The sequence below is a fragment of the Sitodiplosis mosellana genome, unplaced genomic scaffold (genome assembly GCF_009176505.1).
Source record: "Sitodiplosis mosellana isolate CC-2019 unplaced genomic scaffold, AAFC_SMos_1.0 Smas_scaffold_3, whole genome shotgun sequence".
Taxonomy (NCBI): Eukaryota; Metazoa; Arthropoda; class Insecta; order Diptera; family Cecidomyiidae; genus Sitodiplosis; species Sitodiplosis mosellana.
Window position 1 is genome coordinate 3,417,166 of NW_022595246.1, and position 14,896 is coordinate 3,432,061.

The following is a 14,896-nucleotide window of genomic DNA, read 5'->3' on the forward strand; positions in this document are numbered from 1 at the left end:
ATCAATTAACGCCCCAGAGCGTGATATAAATCAATCCAAAATTAAATGAACCAAAACTGGTTTTTACGATGCGTCATTTTTATTTGTTTCTTCAATAAGCAGATTTTTATTGTTTCAATAGATAAAAACAAGAATGGAATACAAGATATGGAGATTTTTATTTTGCCGTTGAATGAGAAACAATGCAATACAAATGAAACTGAAAGCGACTTTAGAAGAGAATGAAAATGGATTTTGATTAGCAAAAATGATCGAAATTTTGTTTCCAATTTAAGAAGAAAGTGTAAAAATTGGTTGACGCTGTATTTCTAAGCTTGTGATATTATCTCTTATCTCTCCCTCATTCTCTGTGTTTCCCTCGTTCAATTCACATTTGTGTTTCGGTGTTGAGACTGAAGTCTCCGTTTGTGTTTGTGTGTATATATATCCTTTTTTTGTGTATTTTTTTTTGTTTTCCACCGCTTCTATTTGGTACGCATCACTGGTTACAGAGTCGCTACAATTTTTTTGCGATTTGTTTCAATGAATTTGGATGATACCCGATTCGATAAGTTTTTGTATTTTCGATGCTATTTCTGGGTTCTTCAAGTGGCTGTTGAAATAATGGGAAAAGAAAGTAGAAAAAAATGCTCATTAATAACTAGTAAAACGACATTACGAATCAAAAATATGCTAAGTTCAATGCACTTACTCTTGAACGGCTTTTGGATCGCTTTGCATTTGTTCGAGAATCATTCGCATGGCTGGATCCCGTAGAATTTCCTGCACATCAGGATCGGCCATGGCGCGTTGACGAATCTCAGCCGGATTGCTGTGCACGGCCATTGAACACTGGCGATAGCCTTCAAGCGCTTCAGCATTTGATGCATCCAATTCCAAGGCTTTTTGATAGGCTGACAATGCCTTGCTGGGCTCTTGCATACCTTGCAAAATTTTTCCTTTGCGGATCCAACCTTTAATGAATTTGTCATCCAATTTCACGCACGTATCACAATCCTTCAGACCCAAATCGAAGGCGGCCAATTTGGTGTAGCAGGCAGCACGGTTGCTGTACAATTTTGGATCATCGGGATTGCGGTTGATTGCTTCTGTGTAATGTTTGATCGCTGTGCTGTATTCACCCTTTTTGAAGAATTCATTGCCCTTTTCCTTTTCCTCTTCGGCTTTGGCTGGATCAACGTAGGCCTTGCGCTCTTCTTCTTTGATCTTCTTTTCCATTTCGCTGGCCAGCGTCTTCACCTCGGGTGTACGGTATTCGGACAGTGATTTTTCGTAGTTAGTTTTGGCTTCCTTCCATTTTTCCAATTTTTTGTACGCATTACCAATACGACTGAATGCCTTCGAAATCAATTTGAAATCGGCGCGATTTTCACGGCCCACTTCAATTCCCTTTTCGCATTCCTTTATGCATTCATCATACTTCTTTTGCTCGAAATAAACGGCGGCGATGTTATTGTAGTACGTGATATCGGTTGGATCGTGTTCGAGGGCTTCATTGTAGTGTTTGATTGCCGTTTCGAAGTCCTTCTTTTTGTACGCTGCATTTCCCAATTCTTTGCTTTTACGTGCTAATTTAACGTTTTCCGGTAGGTTTTCATCTTCGGCCGGTTTGGCTTCTGGTTTCGGTTTTGATGGTTCGGGTTTTGGTGATGATGGTGCCGGATCATCGATATCCATCGGTTGACCTTTCATAAGTTGCGCCAAAACGGCATTGCGAATTTCGGCTTGACCTTGTTGCAATGCAGCATTGTTTGGATCCAGTTCCAAACCCTTTTGGTACACTTCGAATGCTTCCACATACTTTTGCATGTACGACAATGCAGAGCCTTTGCGCGAATAACCCTTTGGCCATGTTGGATTCAATTCGATTGTTTTGTTCGCATCTTCCAAAGCCAATTCATATTTACCGGCTTTAGCATACGCGGCCGATCGATTGCTAAACAATACGTAATTTTTTGAATCTAAATTGATGGCTTCCGTATACGCTTGGATGGCATCGTCAAACTTTTCGGCTGCCAATGCCTGATTCCCTTTTTCTTTCAATGCGTTTATCTTTATGAAAGAGACGAAAAAAATCGAATGACAATTCAATTTATTTACTGGAGAGTGAACAAAATCTGGGGTTATGTACACGAATGACATATAGCGAGAAAAAAAAAATTGCCACCAAGTACGGTGATTAATGTTTCAATATTGTAAAATAATTCTTTTATGGCAATTCCGGTTATAGTTGATTCTTTTAAGCACATTCTTTTTAGTATCGGAATATTGCACAAACGATATGGAGAAATGATTATTTTTTTTCTTTCACTTACCTGATCCGTACTCATTTTTCACCCTAAAATTGTTTATTCTGTTTTCTTGACAATTGCGCTTTTTTCTATATCGTTATGATATTCTATTTCGGAACACAAGAATTGTTCAAACACAGTTTGAATGTTTCCAGAGTTTTAATGGTAATGAATGATTCAATGCGGACACCGCTTCGAAAACTTATTTGTTATTCGAAAGTACAAGAAAAGTCGAGAACACATGTACATACACAAAGCCAAATCGAAAATTCATGAATAACACTCATGTTGACCTCTTGCGGGTTGCCAACGGTGAACGGTGTTGCTGTTGCCATTCGAACTGTCATCTCGGAATGTTTCCAGTTCCATTCAAACGAAATCTATGTATATTTTTACAAGCCGAAAAAAAATCATTTTGCCAAAAAATTTCTCTGAAATTTTAAAAAAGTTAAAAAAAATATTTAAAAAAATCATTCCATTTCGGTAACAAATTGTGTGTTTTTCTCTTCGAAAGCCCTTTTTTCGAAGTTATGCAGTTGATTGCAATGTGATCAACTTCATGCGAATTCATTTGCCGCCATATTCACACTCATTGCGGCTATGCTTGTTATTTGTGTGTTTTGGGCAGCAAAGCATTTGATGTGTAGTGTGAGTTTGCGGCACGAAAGCAAGAGTGTTTGTTTTAGTTTATAATTTTCACGGTATTTGCATCCAAACATCATCAAATTAGACTGTAGGTACTATTCGGGTTTGAAGTTTATACTCAATTTGCAACGATGGCAGAATATTTGGCATCGATTTTCGGTACCGAAAAAGACAAGTAAGTTGATAGCATTCCACACACAGTAAACGATGAGTTGTGTGTGACAGCTGGCTACGAATGGGGACGTATTTTCAAACTATGCCAATTTTTATTCAATTTTCAGGGTTAACTGCTCGTTTTACTTTAAAATCGGTGCTTGCCGACACGGTGACCGCTGCTCACGTATTCACAACAAACCGACGTTTTCACAAACCGTTTTGCTACAGAATTTATACGTGAATCCACAAAACTCTGCCAAATCGGCAGATGGAAGCCACTGTATGTATACAACACCCCCTAATTCAATTGACACAACTTTCTGTTCGTATGCTTATCCAATCATAATTTAATCCATTTTTTTGTGTTTCAGTGGTTGCAAATGTTAGTGACGAAGAAATGCAAGAGCATTATGACAACTTTTTCGAAGACGTATTCGTTGAGTGCGAAGATAAATACGGTGAAATTGAAGAAATGAATGTTTGCGACAATTTGGGCGATCATCTCGTTGGAAATGTTTATATTAAGGTGAGTGTGAAATTCGCAAGTGTCAATGATGACAACTTACGATTAACACATCATTCTCCATCGAATTGTTTCAATATTTTATGATATTTTTGAATTAAAAACAAAGAAATAATAATAAATTTGTTCAAAACAGTTTCGTCGCGAAGAAGACGCAGAACGCGGTGCAAAAGACCTAAACAATCGTTGGTTCGGTGGTCGTCCGGTGTATGCAGAACTATCGCCAGTCACCGATTTCCGTGAAGCATGCTGTCGTCAATACGAAATGGGCGAATGCACACGATCCGGTTTCTGCAATTTCATGCACTTGAAACCAATTTCCAGAGACTTGCGACGGTTTGTATCTTTTATTTATACTCAATGCCGAGCAAAATGCATCATTCCAAGCTTGAAAGTATCATTTCATGTTTGTATTTCTGACTAAACCCATTTCCATCTATTCCAGATATCTTTACTCTCGTCGAGGTTCACGCCGTTCAAAAAGTCGTTCACGATCACCACCACGCCGTCGATCTCGGGAACGTTCAGATCGTCCAGATCGCCCGGATCGTCCAGAACGTCAGGAGCGTCGCCGTTCAAGGAGCCGTGATAGAAAAGGTCGCTATTAAGGAATTGATCTACAATATTTCAATCAACCATAAACAGAAACAGAAACAGAAAAAACAATACCGTACACGCACTTTATACGTGCATTAATTTGCTCCAAGTTTCGATCTTGAATTTGTATTGACTTTGATTTTAAAGAAAAATAAAGGATAAGATATATCTAGGGCATGTGTTTCATTTAGTTAAAAAAAAAACTAGGATGGAATTTTACGCATTGCGTTTCGACGTTAGTCGTCACATCATACGTTTGGCATCGTTTTTTGTGAGACAAAGTGACACCACTATTGAAACGTCAAACGCTTGTCAAAATCCAATAACCCCGAAACAACCGTATTCATTCTTCACGCGAGATGAGCTGAAAATTGCTCTAAAAAAAGATTGAATTGCCTTTTTAATAAAGAGTTTTTACAGTGAACAAAAAGAAATTCTGCGTGATTCTTTTGGAATATTTGGAAATTATGTCGACAGCAGCCAAACTAACATTTGTAGCGTCTCTGGCCACTACTGCCGGTATCATCTCTTTCATTTACTACAAGCAACATGACGATAGGTATCCAAAAATCCCATCTTTCTCAATAAAACCGTTTTATAATTAAAACGATTGAACTCTATGAATTACAGAATAAAACTGCATGCTGGAATCATACGGGATGTTCAACGGCAAGAGCAAAGAAAGTTTGAGAATTTGTACGTATTGGAACAGCAACAAGAGCTAACGAAAAAGCTAAAGGAGCGTGAACAAAAAGATTTAGAAACACAAAATTTGCAGACCAATTAATGTTCAAATTTAGTTGTAATAATGATTCGATTAGGCGTTATTTTGGCTCTAGTCAAGGGTAGAAAAAATAATTAAATTGTTGTTAACAGAGAGACGTATCGTAATCACAAATTTAAACTGTATATTAGTTTGTAATAAGATTATCAGAAGATTTACATAATAAGAAAAATATAAAACAAATGATACCTATTCAAAATCGTATCCAAAAATTATTTTATTTGAAATTCCAAAGATTATTTCAGTGTATTGAGCATTTGAATATGATGTAAAAGAAGACGCAAAATAAACCAAATCGAAATTCAGATGTGAACAGTGAACACCCCAATTCGTCTAGTTCGAAATAAGTGGCGCCGTCTATGCGAACGGACCGAATGCGAATGTCAAAAAAGCCAATGTCATCATAAGACATCAATTGAAAATTGCATTAATGAGTTTTATCTATACCTATTAGTAGACAAAGTGCGTTTAGCATTAATTCCATTTTCGATACAATCAATACAAACTAGTGTAACGCACTGAATTTTTCGCTTTAATTTCATCATCAATTCTTGTTGTTACTTAGTATACACGGTGGATAAGGTTAAGCGATTGAATTAGGGAATAAAATATAAAAACGAAAAACAAAAAAGATGATTTCAAAAATCGGTAGCGTGATTTGCATTTGCTTTGTAATCAGTTTGTTCGCTATTGGCGGCGGTTCAGGTGAAAAAGAAATTCCGCAAATGGCCAAATTTCGGCCAACAATGAAATTCCTCTACTGGTAAGACTTGTGCAATTCCATGGTGACTTATCACTTAATCAAACAAGATATAAAACCACGTCACTCACACTCAACATACGTGCTTTTTGTTGTAAATATTTTAGTTATTCATGCGGTTACCGGAAAGCATTCGAAGAATATACAACTATAATTACCGAGCGTTATCCACAAATATCGATTGAGGGTGCTAATTATGAGCCGTCTGGCATCAATTTCCTGTTGTCCAAATTTATTTTAGCAGCGAAAATGATTTTCATTCTGATCATTGTGTCGCAGTATGATATTTGGGGTCAACTCGGTCAAGCCATCCCTCGGTGGTTCACATGGTGCACGGAAAACAAGATTTATGCCTGTATGATGGTATTCTTCGTTGGCAATATGCTTGAAGCTCAGGTAACTACGTGTGTTGATCTTTTTGACATTTCTGCATTAATTCCAGCTTTGTAGGCAGTTTGAAATTCATTTCCAAAACTAACATTGCTAATGACATTTTTTGCTCGTTAATTTGCAGCTGGTGTCATCGGGTGCCTTTGAAATTAGTTTGAACGACATTCCAATTTGGTCGAAACTGGAAACGGGACGCATCCCATCACCGCAGGAACTATTCAACATCATCGATAATCAAATTAAAGTATTTGCTAATGCTCTGCCGAGTGATTTTGATCAGTAAAGTCACAGCCACGATTCAAAGCAATCCTAATCGACTAGTCTTTTGATGGTGGTCCTGCAAACAGAATCCTCAACGCATGAATGATGTAAATAAAATCAAAGCAACACGAATTCATTCATCCAGAAACTCATAATAAAACCGTTGAATAATAAGGGCAGCCGTTAAATAAACCGAGTAAATGAGAAAGAGAGATAGAGAGAAGAGGAAAAGGTGTATTTAGCCAAAGTGCTTTTTGGATCCAGTAATCGAACAAACAATAAACAACAAACAATTTAATACAATAGAATCGAGAGTTTCAATTTCCTAAATAATGAAGAGAAAAAAAATAACAGAAGAAAATCATTTTCTAGATAGTAGCACATTTCCGACTAAATAATAAAGACTTCTTTTTGAGAATTGATTTTAAGATATGTAATCCGAATGAATTTGGAAATTGAATATTCATTATGTTTTACTTGATGGAAATAAAATTTGAGATCGAATATTCACCATTTTTTCTACACACATTTTTTTTGAGTATGATAATGGATGGAGTATGTAGATTTTCCCATTTATTTCTCTTCTTTTTCGAAGAACTGCTTGATTGGAATACACTTCATATTGTTCAATCAAATTCCAAGCATAAAAATGAACTCAAGCCTCCGTAGCAACATATAATATTTAAAAAATTGGAGCAAACTTCTTGCATATACGAATCAAAATCGAATGAAAGTTGACGATTGGTAAGTGAAAACGCAGTAAGTTGTAATCAGATATCGAAATCAAAAAATTAGAGATCGACATCAATTTCTAACTCCGTGTTCTCAGTCAGAATGAGAAATTTTACTTTCTCTATACCGTACATGAGTATGATTGACTGAATTTTACGAGCTAAAGTAGTAACAATTTCCACAAAATGACGATACGTTGATGAAGCGACGAATTCTGAATCTGACGTAAAAAGACGAATCCTATTGCGTATCTGATTATTTCAGAAGAATTTCTTTTTATCTCAATTCTTAATTAACCTAATAATTTTGAAAAGTACTTTGAATAATAAGCCATGCATGACATGTGACACCACTCACCTGTTAACATAATTTAAATTGCATTTTTATTGTCTTGCATGCGATATTGCGATTAGCAATTTGCAGTGATTTCTGAAAAGAAATCTACGTATCACAATTGAATTAACTTTTTTACAGTATGGGTTGAAAATATGCTTAGATTTTCGATACAGCTCATTCTTTTCTCGGAAATAATTATTTCTACTCTTCAAACAGACATATTGGAAAATGTATTTTTCTCCATTAAAAAAATCTTTAGGAATTGTTTCGATTCTCCAGAACTTACATCATGGCGTTTCATGTGAATGGAAATGCTTCATAAAAAATACAAATCACTCACACAATTCGTGCATTCGATTTAAATTTCAAATCATAACCGATGCCATAAAACTCCGTGAGAAAAAAAAACAAAAAACGAATTCAAACAGGCTCCGTCAAACGGCATCGGAATGTGGCATCGGAAATATGTGCCAGCCCTGCTGCGGATCGATAAAGCGTGCGCAATTAAAAGTTATCGTAATTCAGGAATGGAAATATTTTGGTGTGCAACATATGAGTGGTGAAAGGACTCGACAATACTATTTGCCACCCCTCTCTCGTGTGCCTTCGTCGTCGTCGTCGTCGTCGTTGTCGTTGTCGTTGTCGTTATCGTCGTCATCGTGTGTATGTGAGTTCCATGCATTTGCCAAAAAAGCTTATGGCTTTTTGTCAAAACTGCGAATCAATTATTCAGCAATCCGGAAAAAGTAGTTTCTGCGCTGCCACACAAGGTAAGTTTATTGTGCTGTAAAAAGTGAGACATTTAGTCATTTATTGGGGAAAAATTTGTATGATTCACAGTGAAAACGTCAGAAACCATTCCAAGAATTGGAAATAGTTGAAAGTCGTGTATTTTTTTCTTCGTTCATTATTTTCTTTTTCGTTGCGTTTGGTTTTTTTTTGGCGAATGAGAGAGAGGGTACTCACGCTAGTGATTTACATCGCTAAACGGCAGTATGTGATGGAAATTTGCGGTTATCCAATAATGAATTGGAATTTATTTAATAAATTAAATTCGAAAATCGTGGTCTTATCTGAAAATCAAATGAGCCCATGAATGCGTGTGTGTGTGTGTGTGTGTGTGTGTGTGTGTGTGTGTGTGTGTGTGCTGGTTTCAATCAGATAGATTGGATATATTATGAACATCCAACGATATGATGGAAAAGCTCTCAATGAATAAACGAGTCATAAATCAATCACATTCATGAAGCTTATTGATTTCAGACAAATGCGACTCTCTAATATTATATGGTATGAACATTATAAAGTATAATTGGTTGCATTTTTGCGGTGCGCGTTCAAACTGCACACAATTCACATGAATACATATTGTTCATGTGGTCGATCGATGAAGTTTCGTATTTTTTTGGGGGCCCATACATTGAAAGAAGAACAAAAACGGCCCCCTTCGAAACACAGTCGAAACAGACAGAGACACACCTGACTCATAATCGTTTTTTTTTTTAATTTCTTGTTTACTTAATATTTCAGCTTTGGCGCAACACAAACACAACGGAAAGTAAAATACACACATCGCATAAGCACAACAGACATGAATGACCAAGCAGTAGCCAAACCGCATTTCAAATAGCTCTAGTCAGGCATATCGAACGGTTGGGAAGCGTTGAAGAAAAGTTGAAAAAAATATATCAGTTTTATTTTGGTTTGTTCAGTCGAAACCAAAACGACCGCTTACTCGATCCTCCCGAGAGGCGAAAAATATAATAAAACGAAACGAAAAAATATTAACACAAAAAAGAAACGAACAGAATCGAAACAAACGTGAGTAGAATCGAACGTGAATTATGGGCATTAAGAAAGTGCAATCGACGAAAGCCGTAATTGCAACAATCATGCAGTTTTCGCAATACATTTTGGTTGTGCTCACCTTGTGCGAAGGGTTTTTAACGCAAACCAGTGCCAACGGTGTTACATTGAATTTGTACAGAAACAAAGATGTCTTGGCAACGCGAACCATTCCCGATTTAACGGCATTGAAATTTGGTAACGGCGACCACAAAAGTGAATACTTTACCAAATTGCTTGCGGCATGGGATAATCTGAATTTTGACCGAACATTCATATCGAGAGGTGAGTAGAGTAATTCATTTTCGATAGCATTCGTACGTGATACAATTTTATATTGAATATTTTTGCGCTAACTGTTATTATCTATTTGAACGGTAGTTTTGGCGAAAATACGGAAAATAACACTTAATTCCGATGATTATAGTGGAATAGCGTGTGTTCGTGTGTTTTAAAATTCCATAGGAATTTCGTACATTTGTGCATTTCATCTTTCTGAACGATTTATAACAACGGTCATTCCTCAAATATTTCTTTTTCGACATTTTTCAAATTCTAAAATTTTTGCGTATTTCATACTACAGCCTTGTTCCATAGAGTAAACAAACGATGTCTCATTTGAGAGACATTACTCATTTGAAAAAGAAAAAACGTTCGTTCAGACCTACATTCAACAATGGGGCTTGCGATGCATGGACGGAATTTCAATTAGTCACATGCTGAACAAGTAGCGTAAATTCAAAGCATTTTTGTGGCTACCGAATCGCTTATATAAGTTGAATCACCGTCAACACGCTAAGAATAGAATACGTTCTCGTATTTGTTGTCATCGCAAATTCTCGGTGTTCAGTTTTCTAATTGAATGGAATTTATAGCTGACACAATAAATTGCTTGGAGATGCTTACAAATCGATTAATTAAAGCCATTTCTTGTCCTTTGTCGTCAAACAGATCTCGCATTTACGGTGGTCGTTCCATCGGTGGATATATCAACAATAAACAAAGATCGTCTCAAGGAATTCATTTTCGAACACCTCATTCCTGGCGAAGCGTTCACAACATTCAACGAAGAAGATTTGTATGGAAACTCAAACAATCACTTGATAAAATTCACACATTTGAACAAATACAACGAGAGCATTTGGTCGTTGAATGATTTTAAAATACTCCGAACAGCTGCGCTCAACAAACAATGCTCTGTTATTTACATTGATGGTGTTCTTGGTGACAAACGAACCTTGTTCTCGAAACGGAACATTCATGACAACAATCGGTATGCATTTTTGATATTGATTAGCAATTTGGAGTCAGTCAGTTAATTTGGCCAAATGAACCCATTCCCATAATTTTAGCTACAATGAACCGCAAAAACTCGAATGGAAAAATGCCACCAAAGAAGAAGTCCTGCCATCCAAATATGAACTCAAACAAAATGCTCTCGTCACATTTTTGATGAACATGAAAACTGGAACCAAAGTATTCCAACATTTTCTCATGAAGACCAATCTGTCGCACTTGGTTGATGGTACTATAAATGCATTTTTGATATCAAAAGACTTGATGTGATTTCCAAATTTTTTAATTTTTTTTCTCGTATCGAACAGAAAAAGCCTACACAATTTTGATTCCGATGGATAGCGCATTCCAAAGATGGCATCCAATCGATTGGGGCTTCTATCCATTCAGTGTGTCTGAATTTACAGAGAACATTTTGCGGAATCATTTTCTCCAATTGAAAGCTCCGATTCGAATGCAAGACATTAAGAAAGCCACTGAAATATCCAAAGTCAAAACGATGGGCGGTGAAAATGTGACATTTAGAAACTTACGTAAGCACGTTTCTTGACACAGAAACTTGGCATATCATTTGAAATTTAATTGAATTTTGATTTATTTTTTTTTGAAAAAATATGATTACAGCTCCAACGGTTAACAACGTAACAATTACGGCCGATTACACACTTCCAGACGGATCGCAAGTGCTGTTGATTTCCGAAGTTCTCTTTGTATCCGAAGCGGTTGTATCACGATTACATCAAGTATATATACTCTTTTTGTTTTAACCTTTTTATCATTCTTATTTGTCGCTCCTTTTCTGAATATATTCTAAACTCGTTTTTCTGGATTTTTCTCTTGTAAATTTCGTTATAAATCTCATGTTTATGTTTTTCACGCTTTTAGATGCACAAAGACAAAGAAACTCCGCCACTGTTGGCCTTCCCATGGTTCGGAGCTCAGTTTTTGTCTCACTCATTCTTGGCATTGGAAAGAGATCCACGTTTCACCTTTGTTACGAAGTGAGTAATTCCTTGAAAAATGTTCTGTTTCTCTTTTTTGTCCTTAGTCTCTTTATTATTTTTACAATTTTCTTTCGAGTCCAATCAAAAAATATTTCGCTATTTCGCAGATTTTTAAACAATGCTGAAATCGCTCAGTATGTACCTGGTGCAAACTATACATTCTTCGTTCCAATTGACGATGCATTCAACAAGTACGGTTTGGGTCGATTGACTGAGGATGATATGTCATCGGAAACAGCGATTAAATTCCTTTTGAATCACTTTATCAAAGGGCGACTCTATGATCGAAACTTGAAACACGATGAAGTATTCGAATCGATTGGCGGAACTGGCTTGAAAATCCAACGACTTGCAGGTAGAAATCGATTTTGAATGGATTTTAAAAATGAAGCGAAAATATTGATGAATCACTTGTTAGAATAATTTCCGAAACAAAGTACGTACTAATTTATTCTATTTCCCCAGGTAATGTGACTGTGAATCATGCTCACATCGTGGAATCAGAAGTATTTGTGTACAACTTGGGCACCATGTATTACATTGATGACCTCCTCTACCCCGAGGTATTTGATAAAATGGTAAAAGCATCCGATTTGCCAACATCAACCGCCCTTCCAACCACATTCAAGTTGACTACAAGCCCAGATGCCGACATCGAACCAGTTCCGGCCGTGACTCAATCCGCTGAACAAGGCAAAGACATTTTCGTGTTGAATGAACGAGGTGGAAACATTGACGAAAGTGACTTTGATCACGATATCGATGATGCCGACGACGAGGAGGAAGATGACGATGAAATCGTCACACCACGTGCACTTCCTGTGCAATTTATGATTGAACCGCCAAAGAAATAAGTCTGTAGATTTGGTTTTTCATACGCTCGTACGTGTTTAAGTGACTCAAACCCCATAATTGTTAATTCACCGCAATAACACAACAACAACAACAACAAGAAAGAAGAAAAAAAAACTTTAGCGACTATCATATTAACATTAGACATTTGAATAAAAATTTTATCATTAGAATTTAAATTATACATCTAAACTATGCTGTATTTGACCTGCGATGAAACTGATATCATATGTGTAACCAATTGCTATACTGTATTTTTTAAAAGTGAAAATAAAATTAGTGAGAAAACATGAAACATTTTACAATGAAAAAAAAAATGGCTCGTTTATTCTGCTAAATTGAATCGATTCTATTGAATTCGATGGGTAACCGAGTCGAATACATTGTTTTTGTGATCGGATACATTTGGTGCAGATTCATAATTGCAAATTGTAACACCGTGATAATGAGCTGGAGAGAATTCACCACGAAGACCAATATAGTAGATGCGAGTTTTGTCTTCGCCGAAATTCGATGGGAAGTGCAGAGTCAAATGATGTACTGATGAAAATTGAACGGGCCTGGAAATGGAGAAAAATGTTGGTTTAATCGGTTCGGGCTTCAAATGTGATTTGAGATCAAGTCAAAATCAGAAATGTGAGATACTCGAGTCGAGAAACTGGAGTCAAGTAATTCGACTGAGCATTAATCGAATGACATCTTACTTGATTGGGTATTCTAGTTCGCCGGTTGGATTGTGTGTGAGATCGAACTCTTCATCAGCTTTCGAGGATGCATCATCAAATGACATCTTTGGTCGATTTTTGAACAGTCTCACTTTCTTCGGGTGTGAATTGTCATTGGCACCAATAATAGTAAGTCCTTTGATTTTGATGTTGCCGGTGAATGGTATGTTGAATAGAAGCTCTTCATCGGCATCACTTTCAACAAACTGTCAAAAAAATGATAATTTTTCAACATTTTCAAAACTGTTAACAAAATGGATGCTACCCAATGAAAACTCTCACCTTATCAAAGTTCAGCCGATTTTCATACGATTTGAAAACTAATTTGCCAGATCCATCGGTACTTTCATTTAGACATTCCAAGTTTTCCATGTCAATTTTCGTGTATAAACTGTATTGAATGCCAATCTCCTTCAAATAATCCGAATCGGCGGACTCGTGGACACATCCACCCTCATTATGATGATGATCGTCTGGCATTTTCCAAAATATAACCTGAGAAAAACTGTCTGCAACTTCTAGAATACTACGTTTGGTTTACGAAATTCAACCATCGACAAAAATGGTCTCTTGAAATGTCATCGCATTTGACGTATTCCATTCAGCCGCTAGATGGCTTCGACAGTCGCAGCACAGCATTACGTCATACATCTCGTTGCGTGTTCTGCACACTTTCGGAAGATTTGCGTTCTAATGTGTGGATGTGTGTGCGCACAACCACAGCTAAACTTGAGCAAGGATGGATAGAACGTTTGCTCTCGTTCCGAAGGTTGAAATGACAATGAAAAGACATTATACTATTTCCTCATGCCAATAGTCGCTTCAGTTTTTCAGAAGCAGTCATAGTTCCTCTTCAAATTCTAAGATTGACACGGTTCGTGGCAAATGCGCATTAGAAAAACCAAACAGGTAGCGTTGATTTGTGTGCCGCAAAAGTCGCAATTAACCAGAGTAAACAAAAAATGGTAGCGCGTGCACACGTTTATTGAAGCTGCGTATTTTGATAAGCGAGAAAAACACTCGCGCCAAATTGAGCACATTTTTTTCCTGTTTATTTCACTCAAGTCATCGACATCGCACATCCCACAGGTGGGATTGAGTTGAGTGGAAATGGTCGACTTGTTGGCAAAACCACTCGAGCGGTTTATTTTTTACTCTCCCCGAACATATGATGTGCATTACACTGATAAATAAAAAAAGAAACAACATTCGCTTTCACTACGTTCTTGCGCGCTCATATGGAGCGCAATTTTTATGACCACACAAAAAATATTTATTGGCGTAGGTTATACGAACCAGCGCGCGTGCTTTGTATTAGAAAAAAGTGCAGATGAAGCTATTTTGTTTTGTTTATGTGGTCATATGTTTCAATGGCTTGACTTTCAATTTGAGATTTATGCTCGTTGATATGATTTGAATTATTCCAGTGATTTATAACAGATATAAAAAATAATTCAATACACTTATTTGGGGATAAAAATATAATTGGAAGACTGAAAATTTATACGATTGTTTCATCAGCTGACCAGAACCTAGGTCGTTTTAATACATTTTAATTTTATTTAGTTTTTTTTCTCATTAAAATCCTAGTTTTTACCATTATTGAAATCATGAATGAATTAAATTAAAATAAAATTGCACCACGAGGTTCTTCATTCAAAAAATAATAGAACGAAATCATGAGTCTATACTCTTTTTT

The 14,896-nt window shown here is 36.5% G+C and overlaps 6 protein-coding genes across 7 annotated transcripts; 4 read left to right on the plus strand and 2 right to left on the minus strand.

Moving 5' to 3' along the window:
* Nucleotides 1–139: 139 nt before the first annotated feature.
* LOC129566367 (stress-induced-phosphoprotein 1) lies at nucleotides 140–5,283 on the minus strand. Its single transcript, XM_055442240.1, has 4 exons — nucleotides 5,186–5,283; nucleotides 2,316–2,671; nucleotides 692–2,052; nucleotides 140–592 (listed from the first exon to the last, which is right to left on the minus strand). The coding sequence occupies exons 2-4, from the start codon at nucleotides 2,328–2,330 to the stop codon at nucleotides 520–522; spliced, it is 1,449 nt and encodes a 482-aa protein (XP_055298215.1). The 5' UTR covers nucleotides 2,331–2,671; nucleotides 5,186–5,283; the 3' UTR covers nucleotides 140–519.
* On the plus strand, nucleotides 2,863–4,384 carry LOC129566369 (splicing factor U2af 38 kDa subunit). Its single transcript, XM_055442243.1, has 5 exons — nucleotides 2,863–3,111; nucleotides 3,218–3,372; nucleotides 3,464–3,618; nucleotides 3,752–3,951; nucleotides 4,061–4,384. The coding sequence occupies exons 1-5, from the start codon at nucleotides 3,068–3,070 to the stop codon at nucleotides 4,221–4,223; spliced, it is 717 nt and encodes a 238-aa protein (XP_055298218.1). The 5' UTR covers nucleotides 2,863–3,067; the 3' UTR covers nucleotides 4,224–4,384.
* On the plus strand, nucleotides 4,508–5,200 carry LOC129566371 (protein PET117 homolog, mitochondrial). The gene is made up of 2 exons (XM_055442245.1): nucleotides 4,508–4,771; nucleotides 4,843–5,200. The coding sequence occupies exons 1-2, from the start codon at nucleotides 4,680–4,682 to the stop codon at nucleotides 4,997–4,999; spliced, it is 249 nt and encodes an 82-aa protein (XP_055298220.1). The 5' UTR covers nucleotides 4,508–4,679; the 3' UTR covers nucleotides 5,000–5,200.
* Nucleotides 5,284–5,381: 98 nt separating the features above from the next.
* Nucleotides 5,382–6,923, plus strand: LOC129566370 (thioredoxin reductase-like selenoprotein T homolog CG3887). The gene is made up of 3 exons (XM_055442244.1): nucleotides 5,382–5,759; nucleotides 5,864–6,152; nucleotides 6,271–6,923. The coding sequence occupies exons 1-3, from the start codon at nucleotides 5,629–5,631 to the stop codon at nucleotides 6,427–6,429; spliced, it is 579 nt and encodes a 192-aa protein (XP_055298219.1). The 5' UTR covers nucleotides 5,382–5,628; the 3' UTR covers nucleotides 6,430–6,923.
* A 1,141-nt stretch (nucleotides 6,924–8,064) lies between these two features.
* Nucleotides 8,065–12,810, plus strand: LOC129565902 (uncharacterized). Of its 2 annotated transcripts, none has more exons than XM_055441221.1 (9): nucleotides 8,065–8,245; nucleotides 9,006–9,605; nucleotides 10,272–10,593; nucleotides 10,673–10,845; nucleotides 10,925–11,149; nucleotides 11,241–11,359; nucleotides 11,502–11,617; nucleotides 11,728–11,975; nucleotides 12,086–12,810. In XM_055441221.1, exons 2-9 carry the CDS (start codon nucleotides 9,320–9,322, stop codon nucleotides 12,472–12,474), a joined length of 1,878 nt encoding a protein of 625 aa, XP_055297196.1. In that variant the 5' UTR covers nucleotides 8,065–8,245; nucleotides 9,006–9,319; the 3' UTR covers nucleotides 12,475–12,810. The 2 variants fall into 2 exon arrangements, with proteins under 2 accessions (XP_055297196.1, XP_055297197.1); XM_055441222.1 differs by lacking the exon at nucleotides 8,065–8,245 and adding an exon at nucleotides 8,749–8,765.
* Nucleotides 11,194–13,778, minus strand: LOC129565903 (PITH domain-containing protein GA19395). The gene is made up of 3 exons (XM_055441223.1): nucleotides 13,480–13,778; nucleotides 13,177–13,403; nucleotides 11,194–13,032 (listed from the first exon to the last, which is right to left on the minus strand). Exons 1-3 carry the CDS (start codon nucleotides 13,675–13,677, stop codon nucleotides 12,822–12,824), a joined length of 636 nt encoding a protein of 211 aa, XP_055297198.1. The 5' UTR covers nucleotides 13,678–13,778; the 3' UTR covers nucleotides 11,194–12,821.
* Nucleotides 13,779–14,896: the final 1,118 nt, after the last annotated feature.

Excerpts from the sequence above, each read along its gene's own strand:
- LOC129566367 (XM_055442240.1), bottom strand. Across the intron at positions 593-691 it reads GATCCAAAAGCCGTTCAAGA|CCACTTGAAGAACCCAGAAA; the intron begins GTAAGTGCATTG and ends TTATTTCAACAG.
- LOC129566369 (XM_055442243.1), top strand. The coding sequence starts at position 3,068 with ATGGCAGAATATTTGGCATCGATTTTCGGTACCGAAAAAGACAA. Across the intron at positions 3,112-3,217 it reads TTCGGTACCGAAAAAGACAA|GGTTAACTGCTCGTTTTACT; the intron begins GTAAGTTGATAG and ends TTCAATTTTCAG. Across the intron at positions 3,373-3,463 it reads ATCGGCAGATGGAAGCCACT|TGGTTGCAAATGTTAGTGAC; the intron begins GTATGTATACAA and ends TTTGTGTTTCAG.
- LOC129566371 (XM_055442245.1), top strand. The coding sequence starts at position 4,680 with ATGTCGACAGCAGCCAAACTAACATTTGTAGCGTCTCTGGCCACTACT. Across the intron at positions 4,772-4,842 it reads TACAAGCAACATGACGATAG|AATAAAACTGCATGCTGGAA; the intron begins GTATCCAAAAAT and ends TATGAATTACAG.
- LOC129566370 (XM_055442244.1), top strand. The coding sequence starts at position 5,629 with ATGATTTCAAAAATCGGTAGCGTGATTTGCATTTGCTTTGTAATCAGT. Across the intron at positions 5,760-5,863 it reads ACAATGAAATTCCTCTACTG|TTATTCATGCGGTTACCGGA; the intron begins GTAAGACTTGTG and ends TAAATATTTTAG. Across the intron at positions 6,153-6,270 it reads GCAATATGCTTGAAGCTCAG|CTGGTGTCATCGGGTGCCTT; the intron begins GTAACTACGTGT and ends GTTAATTTGCAG.
- LOC129565902 (XM_055441221.1), top strand. The coding sequence starts at position 9,320 with ATGGGCATTAAGAAAGTGCAATCGACGAAAGCCGTAATTGCAACAATC. Across the intron at positions 10,846-10,924 it reads TCTGTCGCACTTGGTTGATG|AAAAAGCCTACACAATTTTG; the intron begins GTACTATAAATG and ends CGTATCGAACAG. Across the intron at positions 11,976-12,085 it reads GAAAATCCAACGACTTGCAG|GTAATGTGACTGTGAATCAT; the intron begins GTAGAAATCGAT and ends CTATTTCCCCAG.
- LOC129565903 (XM_055441223.1), bottom strand. The coding sequence starts at position 13,677 with ATGCCAGACGATCATCATCATAATGAGGGTGGATGTGTCCACGAGTCC. Across the intron at positions 13,404-13,479 it reads ATCGGCTGAACTTTGATAAG|TTTGTTGAAAGTGATGCCGA; the intron begins GTGAGAGTTTTC and ends TTTTTTTGACAG. Across the intron at positions 13,033-13,176 it reads GAACTAGAATACCCAATCAA|GCCCGTTCAATTTTCATCAG; the intron begins GTAAGATGTCAT and ends CTCCATTTCCAG.